Source organism: Pongo abelii, chromosome 1 (genome assembly GCF_028885655.2).
Source record: "Pongo abelii isolate AG06213 chromosome 1, NHGRI_mPonAbe1-v2.0_pri, whole genome shotgun sequence".
Taxonomy (NCBI): domain Eukaryota; kingdom Metazoa; phylum Chordata; class Mammalia; order Primates; family Hominidae; genus Pongo; species Pongo abelii.
The window spans coordinates 34,815,952-34,834,355 of record NC_071985.2 but is presented as its reverse complement, the minus strand read 5'-3'; the positions used below and the strand labels follow the sequence as shown (position 1 = coordinate 34,834,355).

Sequence of the window (18,404 nt, the reverse complement as noted above, 5' to 3'; positions counted from 1 at the left end):
ATACTTTCCTCAAAGAATTGTTAAGAACGACACCGGATAAAGAATGCATGACAAACACAGCACCTAGTATCTATGTCCTAAATTTACGTTTAATAAATAAATAGATTGGTACGTGCAGCTTAAAAGAGGTTTCACCAGGCAGCACAGTTCCCCTGGCTGTAGGCGACAGACCACGCCTTCCTAATCGGCGGGCGCATTCCCTGACTTTTGGGGAAATAGCGGTCCAAAACCGCGTCTGGCATTAGCAAAAGCACGTGGTCTCCGTCTCCCCGCCACAACAAAAAAGAACAGTAACTCCGGCGCAGGCACCTCCAGTAGAGGGTTTGTTTTTAAAATCCATCCGAAAGGGCCAATCAGAGGCGGCAGTCTGAGTGCGCAGGCGCGGATTGGTCCGCAGCTACTTACAGTGACCAATAGGCGTGGAGGTAAGTTTGGTTGAGACCAGAAGCGGGCGAATTGGGCACCGGTGGCGGCTGCGGGCAGTTTGAAATAGACTCTGGGCTCCAGCCCGCGGAAGCCGCGCCAGAACTGTACTCTCGGAGAGGTTGTTTTCCCGTCCCCGATAGCAAGGTGAGCGTCCTGACTGGGTCCGGATCCTGGCCCTGGCGGCGGGCGGTAGGCGGCGGGCGGCGTGAGGGTGCCGCTGGCTTTTTGCCGGCGGGTACTGGGCGGGGAGGCCTCTGGGATCACTCTCCGGGCCCTGTAGGTGCCGGGGACCGCCCCCTCCCACCCGACGGAACTGGAGAATCGGCCCCGGGATATGGTTCGTAGGGGTGTCGGCGCCCCTCTGCTCGGGTTCAAACTGGTCTCGGATTAGTGTCCCAGACCCTACTCTGTCACGGACTCACACTTTAGGGGATCATTTTCTTCCTCCGTAAAAGAATTGGAGATGAGTAGGTATTTCCAAGCCGCCTTCCCAGTCCCGTAACCAACCTTATTGAAATTCGGGCCCTGGTCCTTTGTTTTATTGAGTAGATGTAAGCTTGGGTTTTGATCTGGTTGGCGACGTGGGGTGCCTATGGTTAGTTACGCGAGCATTTCTCTTTCCCCTCTTCTTCCTCCCGTCCACATTTTTTTTTTTTTTTAAATAGAGATAGGCCTCCCTATGTTGCCTAGGCTGGTCTGGAACCCCTGGGCTCAAGGGATCCTCCCGCCTTGGCCTCTGTAAGTGCCAGGATTACAAGCGTGAGCCACTACTCCCGGCCCTCCCTTCCACATTTATTTGGACGCGCTTGTGTGACCAGCTCTGCTGTGTAATGAGGACCCAGAAATAAAAGGCATAGGTCGTGTCCTTGAGGAGCCTGATCTAGAGGAGAAGGCAGGGTTATCATTCTCAGACCCAGCCTTGATACAGTGCACGGGGACTCTGGCTTTTTCGAGGAGGTTGGGAATTCTGACAACGGGAAAGCGGTGGTGGAGGTGGGGCAGGAGGAGGTCATACAAGAGCTTCCTTGGGGACTAAGGGACTGGGTAGTTTGGGCATGAAGAGTGCCCTCCACGTATTTAAGATAGAAAGATACAGCATTTTCTGGAAAGGACAATAGTCCTGCAAGTCCTCCACGCAGGAACCTTCATCCAGGGCTTTTCTTCACTCCCCACCTCGATTCCCTGTTCCTCAAAAGTAAACTTCTGAGGTTTATTTTTTTGTTGTTCTTTTGCCCCAATGGCCCAATACAGGTGGCTGATAGCTGATGCCTTAATGGGCCAAAATCTGCTCTAATCACAGTTAGCTTGGTCTACCTCTATATTGTTCTCTATCTTAGACTTTGGAATGGAAAAGCATTCAGCTTGCCAGTCTTCTTTTTGTTTATTCCCCTCATTTTCTAATCATCTTTCTGAATTGCTCCTTTTTATATTCTGTTGGCTATAGCATCTTTATGTAATGATTTCAGTGGCTGACTGAATTGTTTAGGGCAATTACAGTTGTGTGTCTCTGGGTACAGTTCTCTGACTCCTGACAAACTAGATTGGAATGGAGGATATTGAGACAGGGTCAGTTGTCCTTTGTTGGCTGAGAGGCATGTGACTCCTTTCAGTAGTTTTGGGATAAATGGGAGTGGAATACAAGATGCTGTGTTCCAAGAACTGAGAGCTAGAAAAAAAAAACAAAACTGGTAGCAAAACACAGCTTTCCAAGGCTTTGATATCCAACTTATATGTTGTCCAAGACCTTTGCTTCTCCCTCTTAATTTTTTTGATCTTAGTATTTTCATCAACTGCTTATTGTTTTGAAAAAAGTTTCATTGATAAAATCGTTTGGAAAAAAACCATTAAAATGGCCGTTAACTTTATTTAGTAAAAAAACAAATTCTCAAATTCTTGCCTAGGTAACTGGAAAATGAATGATTTTTCTTTTATTTATGTTCTGAAGGCTAAAATAAAGGACAGTTGCCGTACTTTTCTTCCAGCTGATTTCTATTTTCTAAGATGTGGCTGGGAAGGAGGTAGGCCACTTCACCCTTTGTACCATAGGCTGAAATATACAAGTGAAAAAGTGTTTTTAAAAAGTACGTAATAGCTAACATATATGGAAAGCTTACCAGGAGATACTGTTTCTAAGGCCTTAGGAAGTCACCATCATTATCCTTATTTTGGAAACAAGGCATAGAGCAGCTAGATAACTTGCCCAAGGTCATACATCTTGTAAGTGGCTAAGCTGGAATTGAATCCGCTTTGAATCACTAAGGTTGTACTGTATATGTCTTTCCTGGTCAGTGTCTGTCTGGAGCATGACTTTACCACCTTTTGCAATGATTCTAGTACTAATATGGCATTCACTCTTCATGCATGCATTCATTATTAAAAAATGATAACTGCTTGGAAGGAGATGGGCTACCTGTGCTGTGAGTAACTATGATGGGAAACTATGGTCGGGTCAGGAATCTCAGAAAAGTTTCCCAGAGGAAGAGGAACAAAGTGTGAGTGGTAATTAACGATGTGAAGAGGGAAAGAGGAGCATTTGCAGAATATCTTGTCATGCATTTTCTTTGTTTATAGGACCTATTTCACCTGAAAACCTTATGGCAAAATATTATTTTTTTCTTAGCTTTTATTTTTGGTTCAGGGGTACACATGCAGGTTTGTTATCTTTTGAAATGTGGTCTTGAAACTTGATTCTTAGGGGTGGTTAGATAGATTCATTAATTTGAGACTTTGTTTCCTTTTACTATGGTAAGACCAACAGTCTGGTTATTCTTTTCAGTTTATTTACAAATGTTGGAGTAATAAAGAAGGCAGAACAAAATGAGCTGGGCTTTGGAAGAATGGAAAGAAGGCCTGCCTACAAGAGCTCTTCAGAAAATTCAAGAGCTTGAAGGACAGCTTGACAAACTGAAGAAGGAAAAGCAGCAAAGGCAGTTTCAGCTTGACAGTCTCGAGGCTGCACTGCAGAAGCAAAAACAGAAGGTACCCCTGAAGCTGTGGTATTTGTAGCTGTTCACTCATTATTGCCACAGAAATGCTGGTATTTAAAACTGTGCACTCATTTTTGGATTAATTATTTCATCTTCTTTACATTTAGAGAAAAATGATTTTGCTATCTTAAGGAGTAATTCCTCTCCCCTCCCCCACCCCCACCCCAGGCCCCAATCCCCTTCTTTTTTTTTTGAGTCATTTTTATTTTAATTGCTTTTAATTTTCTCCATTTCTCTCCTCATTTCTGCTTACCTGCTAATATTTAGGGCTACTGAGTTCCATTTCAGCTTCCGTGTGGGACCATGAATTGGGGATTGCTTTTGCACTGCATAGCAACAAGGCAAAAGGTGTCTGCTCCTAATCTGGGGACAGTATTAGAGCATTTTGCGGTTAAATGGATGTGGCTTTCTTAGACTGGGCTTTTAAACTTGGTATTCCTCAACCTTTTCAGGTCTAGTAAATGAAAACTAAACAGTACTTTTTAAAAATTACCTCTCTAATTAGCCAACTAAATAGTGATACAGTCATTGCTTCTAAAAGGATTTTGCTTGTGGGAGAATTTTCTGGTTTCTAACACTAACTGGTTTTAGCAGCCAAACTTGAAAATGAATTGTTAAGGGAGATTTATAGGATTTATTTCCTTTTTTTTAATTTTTGAAAGGAGAGTAAAGACTCCCTTTCTAGGATGGGTATGTCTGGCCAAAGATGATATACTACATGGCTTCAAAGAAGTTTCCTATCTATTGGCTTTGAAGTGTGATCATCTAAAATTTCTGTGTTCATATGGCTTATTGCAGCTGTATCTCAGGAATTTAGTAGTCAATGTTAGACTCAGGTTTACCAATAATACTTGGTAAATTCACGAAATAAGGGAGTTATTGTCTTCTGAACAATTCTCATTAGGTTGAAAATGAAAAAACTGAGGGTACAAACCTGAAAAGGGAGAATCAAAGATTGATGGAAATATGTGAAAGTCTGGAGAAAACTAAGCAGAAGATTTCTCACGAACTTCAAGTCAAGGAGTCACAAGTGAATTTCCAGGAAGGACAACTGAATTCAGGCAAAAAACAAATAGAAAAACTGGAACAGGAACTTAAAAGGTAATATTTTGGGATGGTATTTATAGGGATGATGTTTGTATGTATTAATCAGATGCATTTGTCTTTTCCTTTAACAATATAATTATTATACTTTGCAATTTTTTTTCCCGGTGGAATAAGTAATGATTCGGTCTCTGTACCGTAACTTGAAAGAGTGGAAGATTAAAAACAAACAAACAGTGATTTGGTTTTATCATTGCATAGCTCAGTACGATATAAATTTATCAAATATTTGCTCTGTTTTCATTCAGTATATGTTTATTAAGCTGTACCATGATTCAGACACTGTTGGTCACTGGGTAATACAATAATAAATAGTACTATCATACTATCAAATTATTTGATAGTATGATAATACTAGTTACATAGCATTATTTGATAGTATGATAGTACTTGTTAAAATAAAACTATCGACAGTTGTTACTGAAAAGATGAAAATTAATTGAAGCATACTGATGGCTCGTGTTTTCTCTGGGTGGAAAAGCTGCTGTAGAGAATGAGAGGGAGAATAGGGAATTATAAAAGGATGGAATAGCATGGAGGGCTCAGTTGAGATTGGAGACAGAATATAAGCAGGCCCAATCTGCAAGGTTGTGTGATAATTTAAAAAATGTTTCCTTTTGGCTGGGCGAGGTGGCTCATATCTGTAATCCCAGCACTTTAGGAGGCCGAGGCAAGTGGATTACCTGAGGTCAGGAGTTTGAGACCAGCATGGCCAACATGGTGAAACCCCCTCTCTACTAAAAATACAAAAATTAGCCAGGTGTAGTGGCGGGCGCCTCTAATCTCAGCTACTCAGGAGGTTGAGGCAGGAGAATCGCTTGAACCTGGGAGGTGGAAGTTGCAGTGAGCCAAGTTCGTGCCATATCCTCATAGCACATTTGGTTTTAAAATATTCTTATTATCTAATAGACTACAAAAACTATTGAATATGTTTTTAAAATGTTCACTGCTAACTTTCAAATGCATTGCAGAAACTTATTTTTTCCATTAGTTGCCACTGATTAGGTTTCTGGAAGGTCTCCAACAAGTGAGGTTGAACCATTTGGAATGTTTGTTAAAACTGTAGAGATTTGCAGTCTCATATAGTTCAACCTAGTAGAAAATGCTTTTAGCTTTGTAGTGCTTTTTTGGTGATGGTGTTTGTGTTTTTCTTCTTAGGGGGAAGGAGAAAAAATGGTTTATGAAAATAATAGCAGGGTATACTTTTGTTTAAGTAATAAATAACTTTGTTTAAAATGAAAGGATAGGGAAAAGAGAATAAGATACGAATTTAAAGTGGAAAAGAAACACTGGTTTTGCAAGATTCTTCAAAATTCATCTCGAATCAGCAGATTTGTGACACCTTTGCTAATCTGTAGACCTGCAATGTCCAATATGGTACTCACTGGCTACATGTGGCAATTATGACGTACTTGAAATGTGTCTGGTGCAGATTGAGATGAGCTGTAAGTATACGATGGATGCCAAATTCTGAAAATTTAGTATGAAAAAATGTAAAATATTTTATTAGTAACTTTACTATTAATTACAAGTTGAAATGAGGGTATCTTGAATATAGCAAGTTAAATTAAATATTAATTTTACTTATTTCTTGGTGCTTTTTAAATACTAATGGCACATTTCCATTGGACCTTGCTGTTTCCTACTGTAAGCTCAGATGTGGTGGTTTGATTTGCTGAGAAGTCATTTTTAGCTCATACATTCATTGCCTTTTCTCAGATTGAATTTGGAGCTAGATGGAGCTAAGGGCTGGCTGGCTGGCTGGCTGGCTGGCTTGCTTGCTTGCTTCCTTCCTTCCTTCCTTCCTTCCTTCCTTCCTTTCTCTGTCTGCCTTCCTTCCTTCCTTCCTTTCTTTCTTTTCTTTCTTTTCTTTCCTTTTTCTTTTTCTTTTTTGCTTTTTGACAAAGTCTTGCTCTGTTGCCCAGGCTGGAGTGCAGTGCTGTGGTACAATTTCAGCTCACTGCGACTTCCGCCTCCTGGGTTCAAGCGATTCTCCTGCCTCAGACTCCCAAGTAGCTGGGACTACAGGTGCACACCACCATGCCTGGCTAATTTTTGTATTTTTAGTAGAGAGGGGTTTTCGCCAAGTTGGCCAGGCTGATCTCGAATTCCTGACCTCAGGTTATCTGCCCGCCTTGGTCTCCCAAAGTGCTGGGATTACAGGCATGAGCCACTGGGCCTGGCATTACTTTCTTTACTTCCTTTTTTAAGTAATATGTCATGGCAAAGAGACTGGTGCACACCATTAGCCATTCTAAAAGAGTGTTCATTTTATTTTTTATGTTAAACTAAAGTCAGAGGCATTTGAGAGTTGGAAGAATTGAGCCTTCTTTTAATGTGGGTTTTTTGGTTTTGAAAGGTGTTCAGAGCTTACTTGCATGATAGTTCTGAATACCTTTATACAGAGCATACATATATACAATATATAACTTATGTTTCCCATTTCTTCTATTTCCAGCCATATCTTTTCTAGACGCATTATATTGATTTAATTTTTATATCTGTGTTTTAAAAATGTCATATATAATATGTGATCTGTGTTTTTGAAATAACTGACTATCCTAAGTAATGTCATCTGTTCTCATGATTTGAGCCCATGCTTCAATGACACCACTTTCTTCCCGTGTTTCTGAAGTTCTAGATTCTTTTATGTCCCTGTCTTTGGCTTAGAATATGAAATTTGCTTGGAATATATTCCAATCCTACAACTCTTTTTTGCTGTCTGTATTAGTCTGTTCTCACACTGCTATAAAGAACTGCCTGAGACTGGGTAAATTATAAAGGAAAGAGGTTTAATTGACTCACAGTTCCACAGGGCTTTTCTTTTCCGCTGGGAAACTTACAATCATAGCGGAAGGGGAAGCAAACACACCCTTCTTCACATGGTGGCAGGAAGGAGAAGAATGAGAACCAAGCACAGGAGGAAGCCCCTTATAAAACCATCAGATCTTGTGAGAACTCGCTATCACGAGAATAGCATGGGAAAACTGCCCCCATGATTCAATCACCTCTCACCGGGTCCCCGCCGCCCCACCACACATGGGGATTATGGGAACTATAATTCAAGATGAGATTTCGGTGGAAACACAGCCAAACCATATCACTATCATAGTGTTTATTATAGATCTTCCTTATAGCCTTTATAAAGTTGTACTTATTGGTTTATATTTCTGTTTCTTTTACTAGACTGAGTTCCTTTGAAGACACAGGACTGTGTTTATGTCTGGCACATAAGTTAGACCTTATTAAATGCCTGTTGGATAAATGAAATGGTTAAGAATTCTTAGTGGATGGGTTTCTTTGTAAGTTTATTACTCTCTGGGAATGTAAGGCATTGGTATTCTGTAGCCTTTGCTCTAACTGATTTGTCTGCCTCTTGGGTCCTTTTCAAACAGGTGTAAATCTGAGCTTGAAAGAAGCCAACAAGCTGCACAGTCTGCAGATGTCTCTCTGAATCCATGCAATACACCACAAAAAATTTTTACAACTCCACTAACACCAAGTCAATATTATAGTGGTAATGCATTTTTTTCCTTGGTATAGACAGCTTTTTGTTTAGCTCGAGATTTTAATTCTGCAAAATAAATGAATTAATTCAACTTTGAATTAAACTTTTAATGTATATATTTAAAAACTGCAGCCACTTGTTACATACCCATTTACATATCTGTTGAATTATGTTGAGCTACTGGATTGAGCTTTTAAGCTTTTTACTTTATCCTTCTGTGGTATATTTTCAAAGAAATTCAATTTCAGAATATTTAAAGCACTTATGTTTTTATGTGTTTTGATATTTGAGTAATTTGATCAATAGTTTGATGTATTTCCCTAACCAAAATGTTGTTTCTACTAAGATACTCATTTCTAGACTATCAAAATCATTGTTGATCTGTGAATTCCTTCATGGAATCAATGATTGAAAGAAAACTGTATTTGATTGTCTGTTTCTAGGTTCCAAGTATGAAGATCTAAAAGAAAAATATAATAAAGAGGTTGAAGAACGAAAAAGATTAGAGGCAGAGGTTAAAGCCTTGCAGGCTAAAGTAAGTTAATTATGGGCCCTATAATAGAACAAGGTTAGAGAAAAATCTGTTTTACATAGAGTTGGTCTTTTTTTTTTGTGTGTGCTGAGAAAAGGTTTTGGGCTCAGTGGAGGTGATTATTTTTTAGTTTTAAAAATAGGGTGGAGTGAGTAAAATATAGTGGGGAGATTAGTTTATCCCTAAATATTAAATGTTCATGTAATGTCCACTTAATTATTTCCCTATTAAGACCTAGTGATCAGGGCTATTCTTGGAGACAGTGGGGCCCGAGAATTAGTCGTGATGCTCCCTGCCTGGCTTTATCATCTAGAGGCAATTGCTTCCTATATAGTCCTTTTGATCTATTGAATTTTGCCTCTACCATTTTTGTTCACATGTTATTTGCTGAAAACAATTTCCAGTTTGGCACTTACTGGTGGCTTTCCACTAAACATAAGGACTTGACGAGATGGCACAATTCAGCAAGCCCTTTAATAAAGGCTGAATTTATAAGTAGGTACCTTAAATACTGAGAATGCAGAAGTACCTCTGGCTTAGAGCTTTAACAGTTTTTATTCTTTTCATGACTTTAACCCTCATTTTGATGTCATTAGGATTCTAATATGTAGCAAAGGCATTGCTTATCAAGATGAATAAAAATTAAGTACTCATTCTCTAGTTTGTCCTAGAAATATCATGTGCTTTGTCATCCAGTTCAGTCATTTGTAGCAATTCTTCCCTTGACATTGATTCCTAGAGATATTTTATGGAAAAATTGAGTCTCTAGTAAACATTAACCCTCTTCCTATGGCAAAAAAAGTGCTTGCTGTATTAAAAATCTAATGCTGCATTCACCTCCATGTCTTGATATTTGTCAGAATGGAGGCAGAGAGAAGCATAGAAAGAACAATGCAAAGCGGTAGATCATCCACAAATGTATATTATATAACATTAAACACTCGATGTGACTTTTTTGGGATAGTAATATGGTGGAATGTGAGATTTTTGAAAGAGTTCTTTAGTCTGATGTTTAACTTTCATTCTCTTGGGCAAAGCTATAGGGGGAGGTAACCAAGGACAGGCAAAGAAAAGCCAGTTTTGGAATTCAGAATGAAAGTGAATACTCACATATGTTTAATGGGTTCTAAGAAGGATGCGGAATAAATACTAAGACTTAGCCTAGTTTGAATAGGTTGGGCATAAGATGGTAGTAGCTTATTCCTTCAATGCTAAGAAGTCGAGCATTAGAACATTCCATCACTGGGTATTAGACTTATGGTTTACTTGACTTGAATGTTCTTTCTTGGTATGCAGTGCAACTGTTAACTTCTTGGGATTATGGCTTTATATTCTATCTGAAAATAAATAGCCTTGAGTATATAAGATCTTTAAAGGGCTCTAAAGAGATTCTGTTTCTACAGAAAGCAAGCCAGACTCTTCCACAAACCACCATGAATCACCGCGACATTGCCCGGCATCAGGCTTCATCATCTGTGTTCTCATGGCAGCAAGAGAAGACCCCAAGTCATCTTTCATCTAATTCTCAAAAAACTCCAGTTAGGAGAGATTTCTCTGCATCTTACTTTTCTGGGGAACAAGAGGTGACTCCAAGTCGATCAACTTTGCAAATAGGGAAAAGAGATGCTAATAGCAGTTTCTTTGACAATTCTAGCAGTCCTCATCTTTTGGATCAATTAAAAGCGCAGAATCAAGGTAACGTTGAGCTAAATTAAGTTTAAATTCACTTTGCTTGAGGTAATTTCACAGGTGATTCCAGATATTTTCAATCCCATAAAGTGCTTATGTGTTTTGTTAGGCACGTCGGTGTTCAGCATCCTAGACTGTTTTTGTGAAATATACTGTCTTTTCAATAATGATAAAAGGCATCATAGTGTTGGAATGTACTTTTATTTGTATTGAAACGCTGGTGCCTGGAAGCCTCTAAAGTAGGTTGAGAGGCTTTGACTTATCTTTCCAGAAGCAGGGCGAGTGGGTTGGTTACAGTTTATACTCCCCACGCTTCTCATCTGGCTCCTTTTGTGACCCACAGAACCAGGCTGTGGTCTGACCAGCTTTGGCCAGAGGTTGTGTGTGTGTCTGCAGAACAGCTTTGCTGTGCCCTGCCAGGTTGTCCATATGGGAGCAAACCTGTAACCTTGGCTGCTGTGCCACGCTGCAGCTGACAGCCAAGGGTACCAGGTGGTGTTTTGGAATCTACTCTGTAGAAGGTGATAATTTCCAGTGCTGTGATATATTGAAAATCACTGTCAGTGTTCACTGGTGACAGCTGTCACCTAGCCAATGCCATTGGAACCAATGTTGTGCGTATGTGGGAAAAAAGTGGAAAAAAAAATCATTGTTAATTTTGGCAGTATGGGAGGTTCATACTGTCTTGATGTTTACTGGAGGTAGAACTACCAGAGAATATAGGAGGGTGAACTTTTCACTGCTTAGCACTGATTTGCATTGATATGGGCACAAAACAAATATAGTTTGCTGTTGTGTAAAACCAAATGGTAGTTTTAACAAAGGGTGTCATATGTGGTGTACTTTTCACAGTCTCAGTAAGAAGATAGCGTTCCTGATTTTAGAAAAGCATTCCCCCCACCAAGTGTCTTTGTTAAAATGTAAGAAAATCTGTTTCTCCTGCCTTCTATAGAGTATTTGAATGCAAATGACAATAGAAACTAACTATTGAAATTAAATCCAATTAAAGTAGCTTCTATGTTTAGTGTAAATATTTGTTTCGTCAAAGATTTTAGAAAAGAATAAAACAAATGATAAGTTATGAACATTTTGGGAAAGATATATATGAATTGGAGTGTGATTTTTGTTTGTGGTTTAAGAGCTAAGAAACAAGATTAATGAGTTGGAACTACGCCTGCAAGGACAAGAAAAAGAAATGAAAGGCCAAGTGAATAAGTTTCAAGAACTCCAACTCCAACTGGAGAAAGCAAAAGTGGAGTTAATTGAAAAAGAGAAAGTTTTGAACAAATGTAGGGATGAACTAGTGAGAACAACAGCACAATACGACCAGGCGTCAACCAAGGTACTTGACTTTTCGTGAATTACTGGAGAAATCTTCATCTTTTCATATAATTATTTAGAAAGAGTATTTTATACATAAGTTTATGAAATGTCATTAATGTTCTTTGTTAATATATATTAGGTACTCTTGATGCAATTGAACTAGAAAGCTGTTTTAAGTTGGGCAGATCCAGGATCAAGCCTGGTGCTGCACTTTCCCAGCTGAGTGACGTTGGGCTAGTCACTGATCTCTTTTATGTTGCAGGGGGTAATAGAGAATAAAGAAAATGTATATACAGCATCTAGCGTGATGTGTGCCACGTTAGAATAGGCACTTAATGGCACTTTAAAGGAGTTTTAGGACATTTGATAGGATTTAATCTGCTCTTGGGATCATATATATAGTTGGTCCATTGTACCCGTGAGTTCTGCATTCATGGATTCAACCAACTATGGATCGTAAGTATTTAGGGGGAAAAAAAAAAGGCCAGGCACCCATGGTTTATACCCAAATCCCCGCACTTTGGGAGGTTGAGACACGCGGATTACTTGAGGCTAGGAAATCAAGACCAGCTAGCCCACATGACAAAACCTTGTCTCTACTACAAATACAAAAATTAGCCAGATGTGGTGGTGCGCACCTGTAATCCCAGCTACTCGGGAGTCTGAGGCACAAGAATTGTTTGAACCTGGGAGGCAAAGGTTGCAGTGAGCAGAGATTGTGCCACTGCACTCCAGCCTGGGTGACAGGGTGAGATTCTTTCTCAAAGAATGGCTTTGTCCGTACTGATCATATACAGACCTTCTTTTCCTTGTCATTATTTCCTAAACAAATACATTATTACAAATATTTTACATAGCATATACATAGTATTAGGTATTATAAGTAATCTAGAGATGATTGAAAGTGTGTGGGAGGATGTGCATAGATTATATGCAAACACTATACCATTTTATATCAGGGACTTGAGCATCCTCAGATTTTGGTATCTGCAGGGAGTCCTGGAACCAGTCCTTCATGGATACTGAGGGATGACTGTACACCCACCATTGAATCTTAAGACTCCAACGGAGGCCAAGCTACTTAGCCTGTTATTTTGTTGTTGTTGTTGTTCTTGTTGTTGCTTTGGTCCCAGCCTACCTCTCTAGCCAGTCTTTTCTTCTCTTTTTTCTATTACTCATTCATTTACTGACTCATTTCACAAGCATGTATTGATATTTGTGCCTGCTATATATTAGGCACTGTTCCAGACCTGGGGCTGGAACAGTGATAAATAGACAAAGTCTCCAGACCTGGGGCTGGAACAGTGATAAATCAACAAAAATCATTGCCTTGTGGAGCTTCATCTTAATAGAGGGAGGCAGAAAATAACAAAAATAAAGTAACATAGACAGTATGGTATGTGGTAATAAGTATTGTAGAGAAAAATGAATTATTTGACTTTTAATAAACTCTTTAGATATTTCTGAGGCTTTAGGTAAAAACCATTGTAGTAGACATACTTTTATTATTTGCTTTCTTGGGGCAGGTTCTTTCATTTGTTTACTTAAAACTTTTATTTTGAGATAATTGTAGATTCATATGCAGTTGTACAAAATAGTAGCTTGTTAATGTGGTGGGTTGCACTGATTTTCACACATTTGAATGAGCCTTGCATATTTGGAATAAACCCTAATTTCTTACTGTGTATAATTTAAAAACTATATTTCTGAATTTTTTTTTGCTAATAACTTATTAAGGATTTTTTGTGTCTGTATTCATAAAGGATATTGGTTGGCTTTCTTTTTTTCCCCTGCCATCTTTGTTTGATATTTGTATCAGGGTATCCTAGTTTCAGAAATTAGAGAGTGTTCCTTCCTCTTCAGTTGTCTGAAAGAGATTGTGTAGGATTTTTTTTTCTTTCTTTATATATTCAGTAGAATTCTCTAGTGAAATCATTTGAATCTGGAGATTTCTTTTCTGGGAGTTTTAAAATTACAAATTCAGTTTTTAAAATAGTTATAGAACTATTAAAATTATCCATTTCATATTGGGGGAATTAGAATAGTTTGTATTTTCATCTAAGTTGTCAACTTTATGTATATAGAGTTATTCCCTGTATTCTCTTATTTTGATATTTGTAGTGATATTCCTTGTTCATTTCTGATGTTGGTAATTTGTGCCTTCTCTCTATCTCTGTGTCAGTCTTGCTAGAGATTTGTCAGTTTCGTTGACCTTTACTGATCTTTCCAAATAATCAGCCCATTGGTTCATTGATTTTTTTTTTCTCTGTTTTCAGTTTCATTGATTGCTGCTTGCTTTAGGTTTATATTGCTTAAAAAATGTCATTAGAACCTGTTGGTTGATGATGTTGAGTTTGTTAATATACTTGCTGATTTTCTGTTTAGTTGTTAAATTCATTGTTGAGAGAAGATGTTGAAGTCCCCACCCATAACTGTGATTTGTCTGTTTCTCCTTTGATTTCTTCCAGTTTTTGCTTCACATATTTTGCAGCTCTGTTGGTGAATGCATATACATTTGGGATTGCTATGTCTTGATGGATTGACCCTTTATCACTATTTAGTGTCCCTGGTAATTTTCTTTATTCTGAAGTTTACTTTGTCTGTTATTAATATAGCCACTCCAGCTTTCCTTTGATTGTTAGCATGATGTATTTCTTCCTCTTTATTTTCAACCTATTTTGTTATATTGAAGTGACTTTCATGTAGACAACACATAATTGGGCCATGTTTTTCAATATACTCTTTCACTGTCTGTCTTTTTTTTTTTTTGAGACGGTGTCTGGCTCTGTCACCCAGGCTGGGGTGCAGAGGCGTGATCTCAGCTCACTGCAATCTCTGCCTCCCAGGTTCAAGTGATTCTCCTGCCTCAGCCTCCTGAGTAGGAGTAGCTGGGACTACAGGCACCCACCACCACGCCCGGCTAATTTTTGTATTTTTACTAGAGACGGAGTTTCACCGTGTTGGCCAGGCTGGTCTTGAACTCCTGACCTCAGGTGATCCACCAGCCTTGGCATCCCAAAGTGTTGGGATTACAGGCGTGAGCCACTGCACCCGTCCTCCACTGTCTATCTTTTAATGGGTATATTTAGGCCATTTATACTTAATGTGATTATTCATATATTATGACCCAAGTCTGCCATTTTATTTTTTGTTTTCCATTTCTTTCTGCTTTTTCATTTGTTTTCCTTTTTTTCCCCTGCCTTTGTGGGTTGCTTGAACATTTTTTAAAAATCCGTTTTGATTTGTCTATATATTTTGCAGTGAATCTCTTTGTAGAGCTTATAGTGATTGTTCTAGATATTACATTATTTATACACATTTTATCACAGTCTGTTGGTATCTTCATTTCACTAGTTCTAGTGAATTTTACAGACTGTTTTCTCCCTTTTCGTCCTTTTACCCTCCCTCATTTATGATAGAATTGTCTTAAATGTTTTCTGTACATACATTTAGAACTACATTTTGCTTCAACTCTTTAACATATTTTAAAAAGCTGAGGAAGAGAAGGAAAGTCTATTATATTTGTGTGTGTGTGTGTGTGTGTATATATATATGTGTGTGTATATATATATAAAATCATTGCTAAGCTTGTTCTTCCTTCCCTGCTAGATTTCCTTCCAGTTTCCTTTATTTCCTTTCTGTTTAGAGAACTTCCTTTAGCCCTTCTTTTAGGGTAAGTCTGTTGGCCACAAATCCTTAGTTTTCCTTTATTTGAGAATGTCTTGATTTTCTTTTCATTCCTGAAGGATATTCTGTTGGGTATAGGATTCTGTGTTGACAGTCCTTTTTTCCCAGTGCCATAGTGTTTTTCTTCAGGTCCTGAGCTCCTTAGTCAGTCTGCCTTCTTCTCTCCACCTTTCAAACTTGTTTGTTTTACTGTAATGTCCAGGTTTTTTATTTGTTCTAGTTAGGAGGAATAGGGAAAAGTGTGATTATTCCATCTTCCTGGAAGTAAAAATCAGGTTCATTTTTATATATTCTCCTAGTGCAGTGCCTTATACAGAGAAATTCTGGAAAAAGATTGATTAGATATATAAAGGAACAATGGCGCTTCAGTGGAACTATGACCTCCTTTGATCCATATCTTTAATACCTTCCTACAGTCTCACTATGTAATAGTAATTTGGTCTTTTAAGTTAGAAGGACTTGGATTTGAACCTGGCTCTGCCACATCTCAGTTTTATTGCTTTTTGAGTTATTTAATGAACTTCTGAGCCCCAGTTGTCTAATCAATAAAATTGTATTAATAATTCCTGTGTCATAGGGTTGTTGTAAAGATTGAGATAATTTTTGTAAAGGCTTTAGCATAGTACCTGGCACATGGTGAACTTATAATAATATTAGCTGTTATTATCATGGCTTATTTTCAAGTTCCTAGTTAATGAAGCCAATTTTCAGTTTCATTTCTGCCAAGCTAGGCCTTCCTGTGTGTAAGAATTACATTTCTCCTTTTACACTTTACTTCTTTGGTTTTGGAGTGACAAGTTCACCAAATTCTTGTTCTGTCTGACACATATAATGAAGTTTCTTTGCATAAAATCATGAATTAATATTTTTGACTAGGATAGTGCTGAGAATACAGCTCTGGCTTTCTATTAGAATCTTCCCTCCAGGTTCTTGTTTTTGTTTTGAGACAGGGTCTCACTCGGTCATCCAGGCTGGAGTGCAGTGGTGTGATCCTGGCTCACTGCAACCTCCGCTTCTGGGCTCCTTCCACCTCAGCCTCCCTAGTAGCTGGGGCTATAGGCGCCTGCCACCACACCTGGCTAATTTTTGTATTTTTAGTAGAGATGGGCTTCACCATGTTGCCCAAGTTGGTATTGAACTCCTGGGCTCGAGCAATTTGCCCCCTTCAGCCTCCCAAAATGCTGGGATTACAGGTGTGAGACATCGCACCCAACCCCCTCAGGCTCTTTTTTTTTTTTTTTTTTTGAGATGGAGTTTCGCTCTTGTTGCCCAGGCTGGAGTGCAATGGTGGGATCTCGGCTCACTGCAACCTCTGCCTCCTGGGTTCAAGTGATTCTCCTGTCTCAGCCTCCTGGGTAGCTGGGATTACAGGCGCATGCCACCACGCCCAGCTAATTTTTTTGTATTTTTAGTAGAAACAGGGTTTCACCATGTTGGCCAGGCTGGTCTCAAACACCTGACCTCAGGTTATCCGCCCGACTTGGCCTCCCAAAGTGCTGGGATTACAGGTGTGAGCTACTGCGCCCGGCCCCTCCAGGTTCTTAATACTTGTTTGTTCTGTGTTTTTGGGTTCCTTTTTTCCATTGAGCTAGAAATCCATTTAACTGAAAATTCAGTCTTACTCTTTTCTGTCTTGTCCCTAAGGATAGTATGTCCTTGTCAAATGTGTAACTGAAATAAAATTATGCTATGTTTATGCTGGTTCCAGATCTAACATTAGACTTATCTATTAAATAAAATGGAATTACTGTAACAAAAATCAATACCGTGTTCTTAAGTGAACATATGCTGTTTGTAGAGTGTCTTTTCCAAGTATTTACAAATTGTGAGATACAAGGCTTGAATTCATGGAGAAACAGAGTGTTGAGCTGGCAGCAGACCTGGAGTTCAGCACCCACAGTTCACAGATAAAAAGGTCCGGAGTGCCCAGGGTCATGTGCTACATATTTTCAAGGACTTGAGCTCTGAACACTGTTTTAGAGTATTATGGAGCATTCATGACACCTAGTGGTCAGATACTCTTATACGAATTCGGTATCACTGATAATAGAATGTTGTTTAAAAATTTTTAAATACAATGTAAGTACCTTCTAAAGACTCTTTTAACCTGCTGTGTTTAGTAGAAAAGGATTCTTGATTCCAGGACCCTTTTAGTGGACTGTATTGCAGTTTGAAGGAGTGCCAGTAGAGGGCGCCACGGGTTCATTTCATTTACTCTGTGGTACAAGGTTGTTTTTTTTTTTCCTGAGATTTGTTAAACTTTGAACCATCATTTGAGCAGTGACTTTTTGTTTTGTTTTGTTTTGAGACAGAATCTTGCTCTAATTGCCCAGGCTGGAGTGCAGTGGCACGATCTTGGCTCACTGCAACCCCCACCTCCTGGGTTTAAGCAATTCTCCTGCCTCAGTCTCCTGAGTAACTGGGATTACAGGCATGCGCCACCACACCCGGCTAATTTTTGTATTTTAGTAGAGACGGGGTTTCACTATGTTGCCTCGGCATTTGGAACATTGTGGAAAGAAGCATTTTAATATTTAAAATTTCCCACAAAATCCATTATGCTTGAAACAGACTATCATGTGAGGGTAATGGGCACTCTCTGATGATTTTACAGCTTTTAAATTACATAGGCTAACACCATTGCATTTTAACATCTCATTTCCATGCAACAAAATGTTAGATGAATCGTTAGACATGCTGATCTTTTTTTTCATGGCACCAATTAGGAAGTATTTATTTAAGTGGGCTAATGCTTTACATCCTTGCTAATAGTTCCTAAACATAAATTGTGTGCTAAAATAATTATAGCAGTTTTTCTAAAACACAAAATATTTGTTCATTTACGTGAGTAATATTTATTTTGTCTTGAACATTTTTATTCATTATTAGTATACTGCATTGGAACAAAAACTGAAAAAATTGACGGAAGATTTGAGTTGTCAGCGACAAAATGCAGAAAGTGCCAGATGTTCTCTGGAACAGAAAATCAAGGAAAAAGAAAAGGAGTTTCAAGAGGTAAGGTAAATGGATTCATGAGGTGTTTGTCTGAAAGTCTTTTTATGGGCTTTTCATAGTTTGATCACTTGGAAAGGGGAGTTGTTATCACAATTTGGGAAATTCTTTTAGAGGGGAAATGCTTTGTGAGCTA

General features: G+C 38.7%; 1 protein-coding gene across 2 annotated transcripts in view; it reads left to right on the top strand.

Moving 5' to 3' along the window:
* Positions 1–417: 417 nt before the first annotated feature.
* CENPF (centromere protein F) overlaps positions 418–18,404 on the top strand; it is a 53,301-nt gene continuing 35,314 nt past the window's right edge. The window contains exons 1-8 of one of the 2 annotated variants that reach the window (XM_024250618.3): positions 418–570; positions 3,203–3,405; positions 4,318–4,514; positions 7,913–8,034; positions 8,469–8,560; positions 9,961–10,252; positions 11,386–11,588; positions 18,146–18,271. In XM_024250618.3, coding sequence (XP_024106386.2) covers positions 3,244–3,405; positions 4,318–4,514; positions 7,913–8,034; positions 8,469–8,560; positions 9,961–10,252; positions 11,386–11,588; positions 18,146–18,271 — 1,194 coding nt within the window. In that variant the 5' untranslated portion in view covers positions 418–570; positions 3,203–3,243. Of the gene's footprint in view, positions 894–3,202; positions 3,406–4,317; positions 4,515–7,912; positions 8,035–8,468; positions 8,561–9,960; positions 10,253–11,385; positions 11,589–18,145; positions 18,272–18,404 lie in introns of both variants that reach the window. The other variant, XM_063725216.1, reaches the window with a different exon arrangement.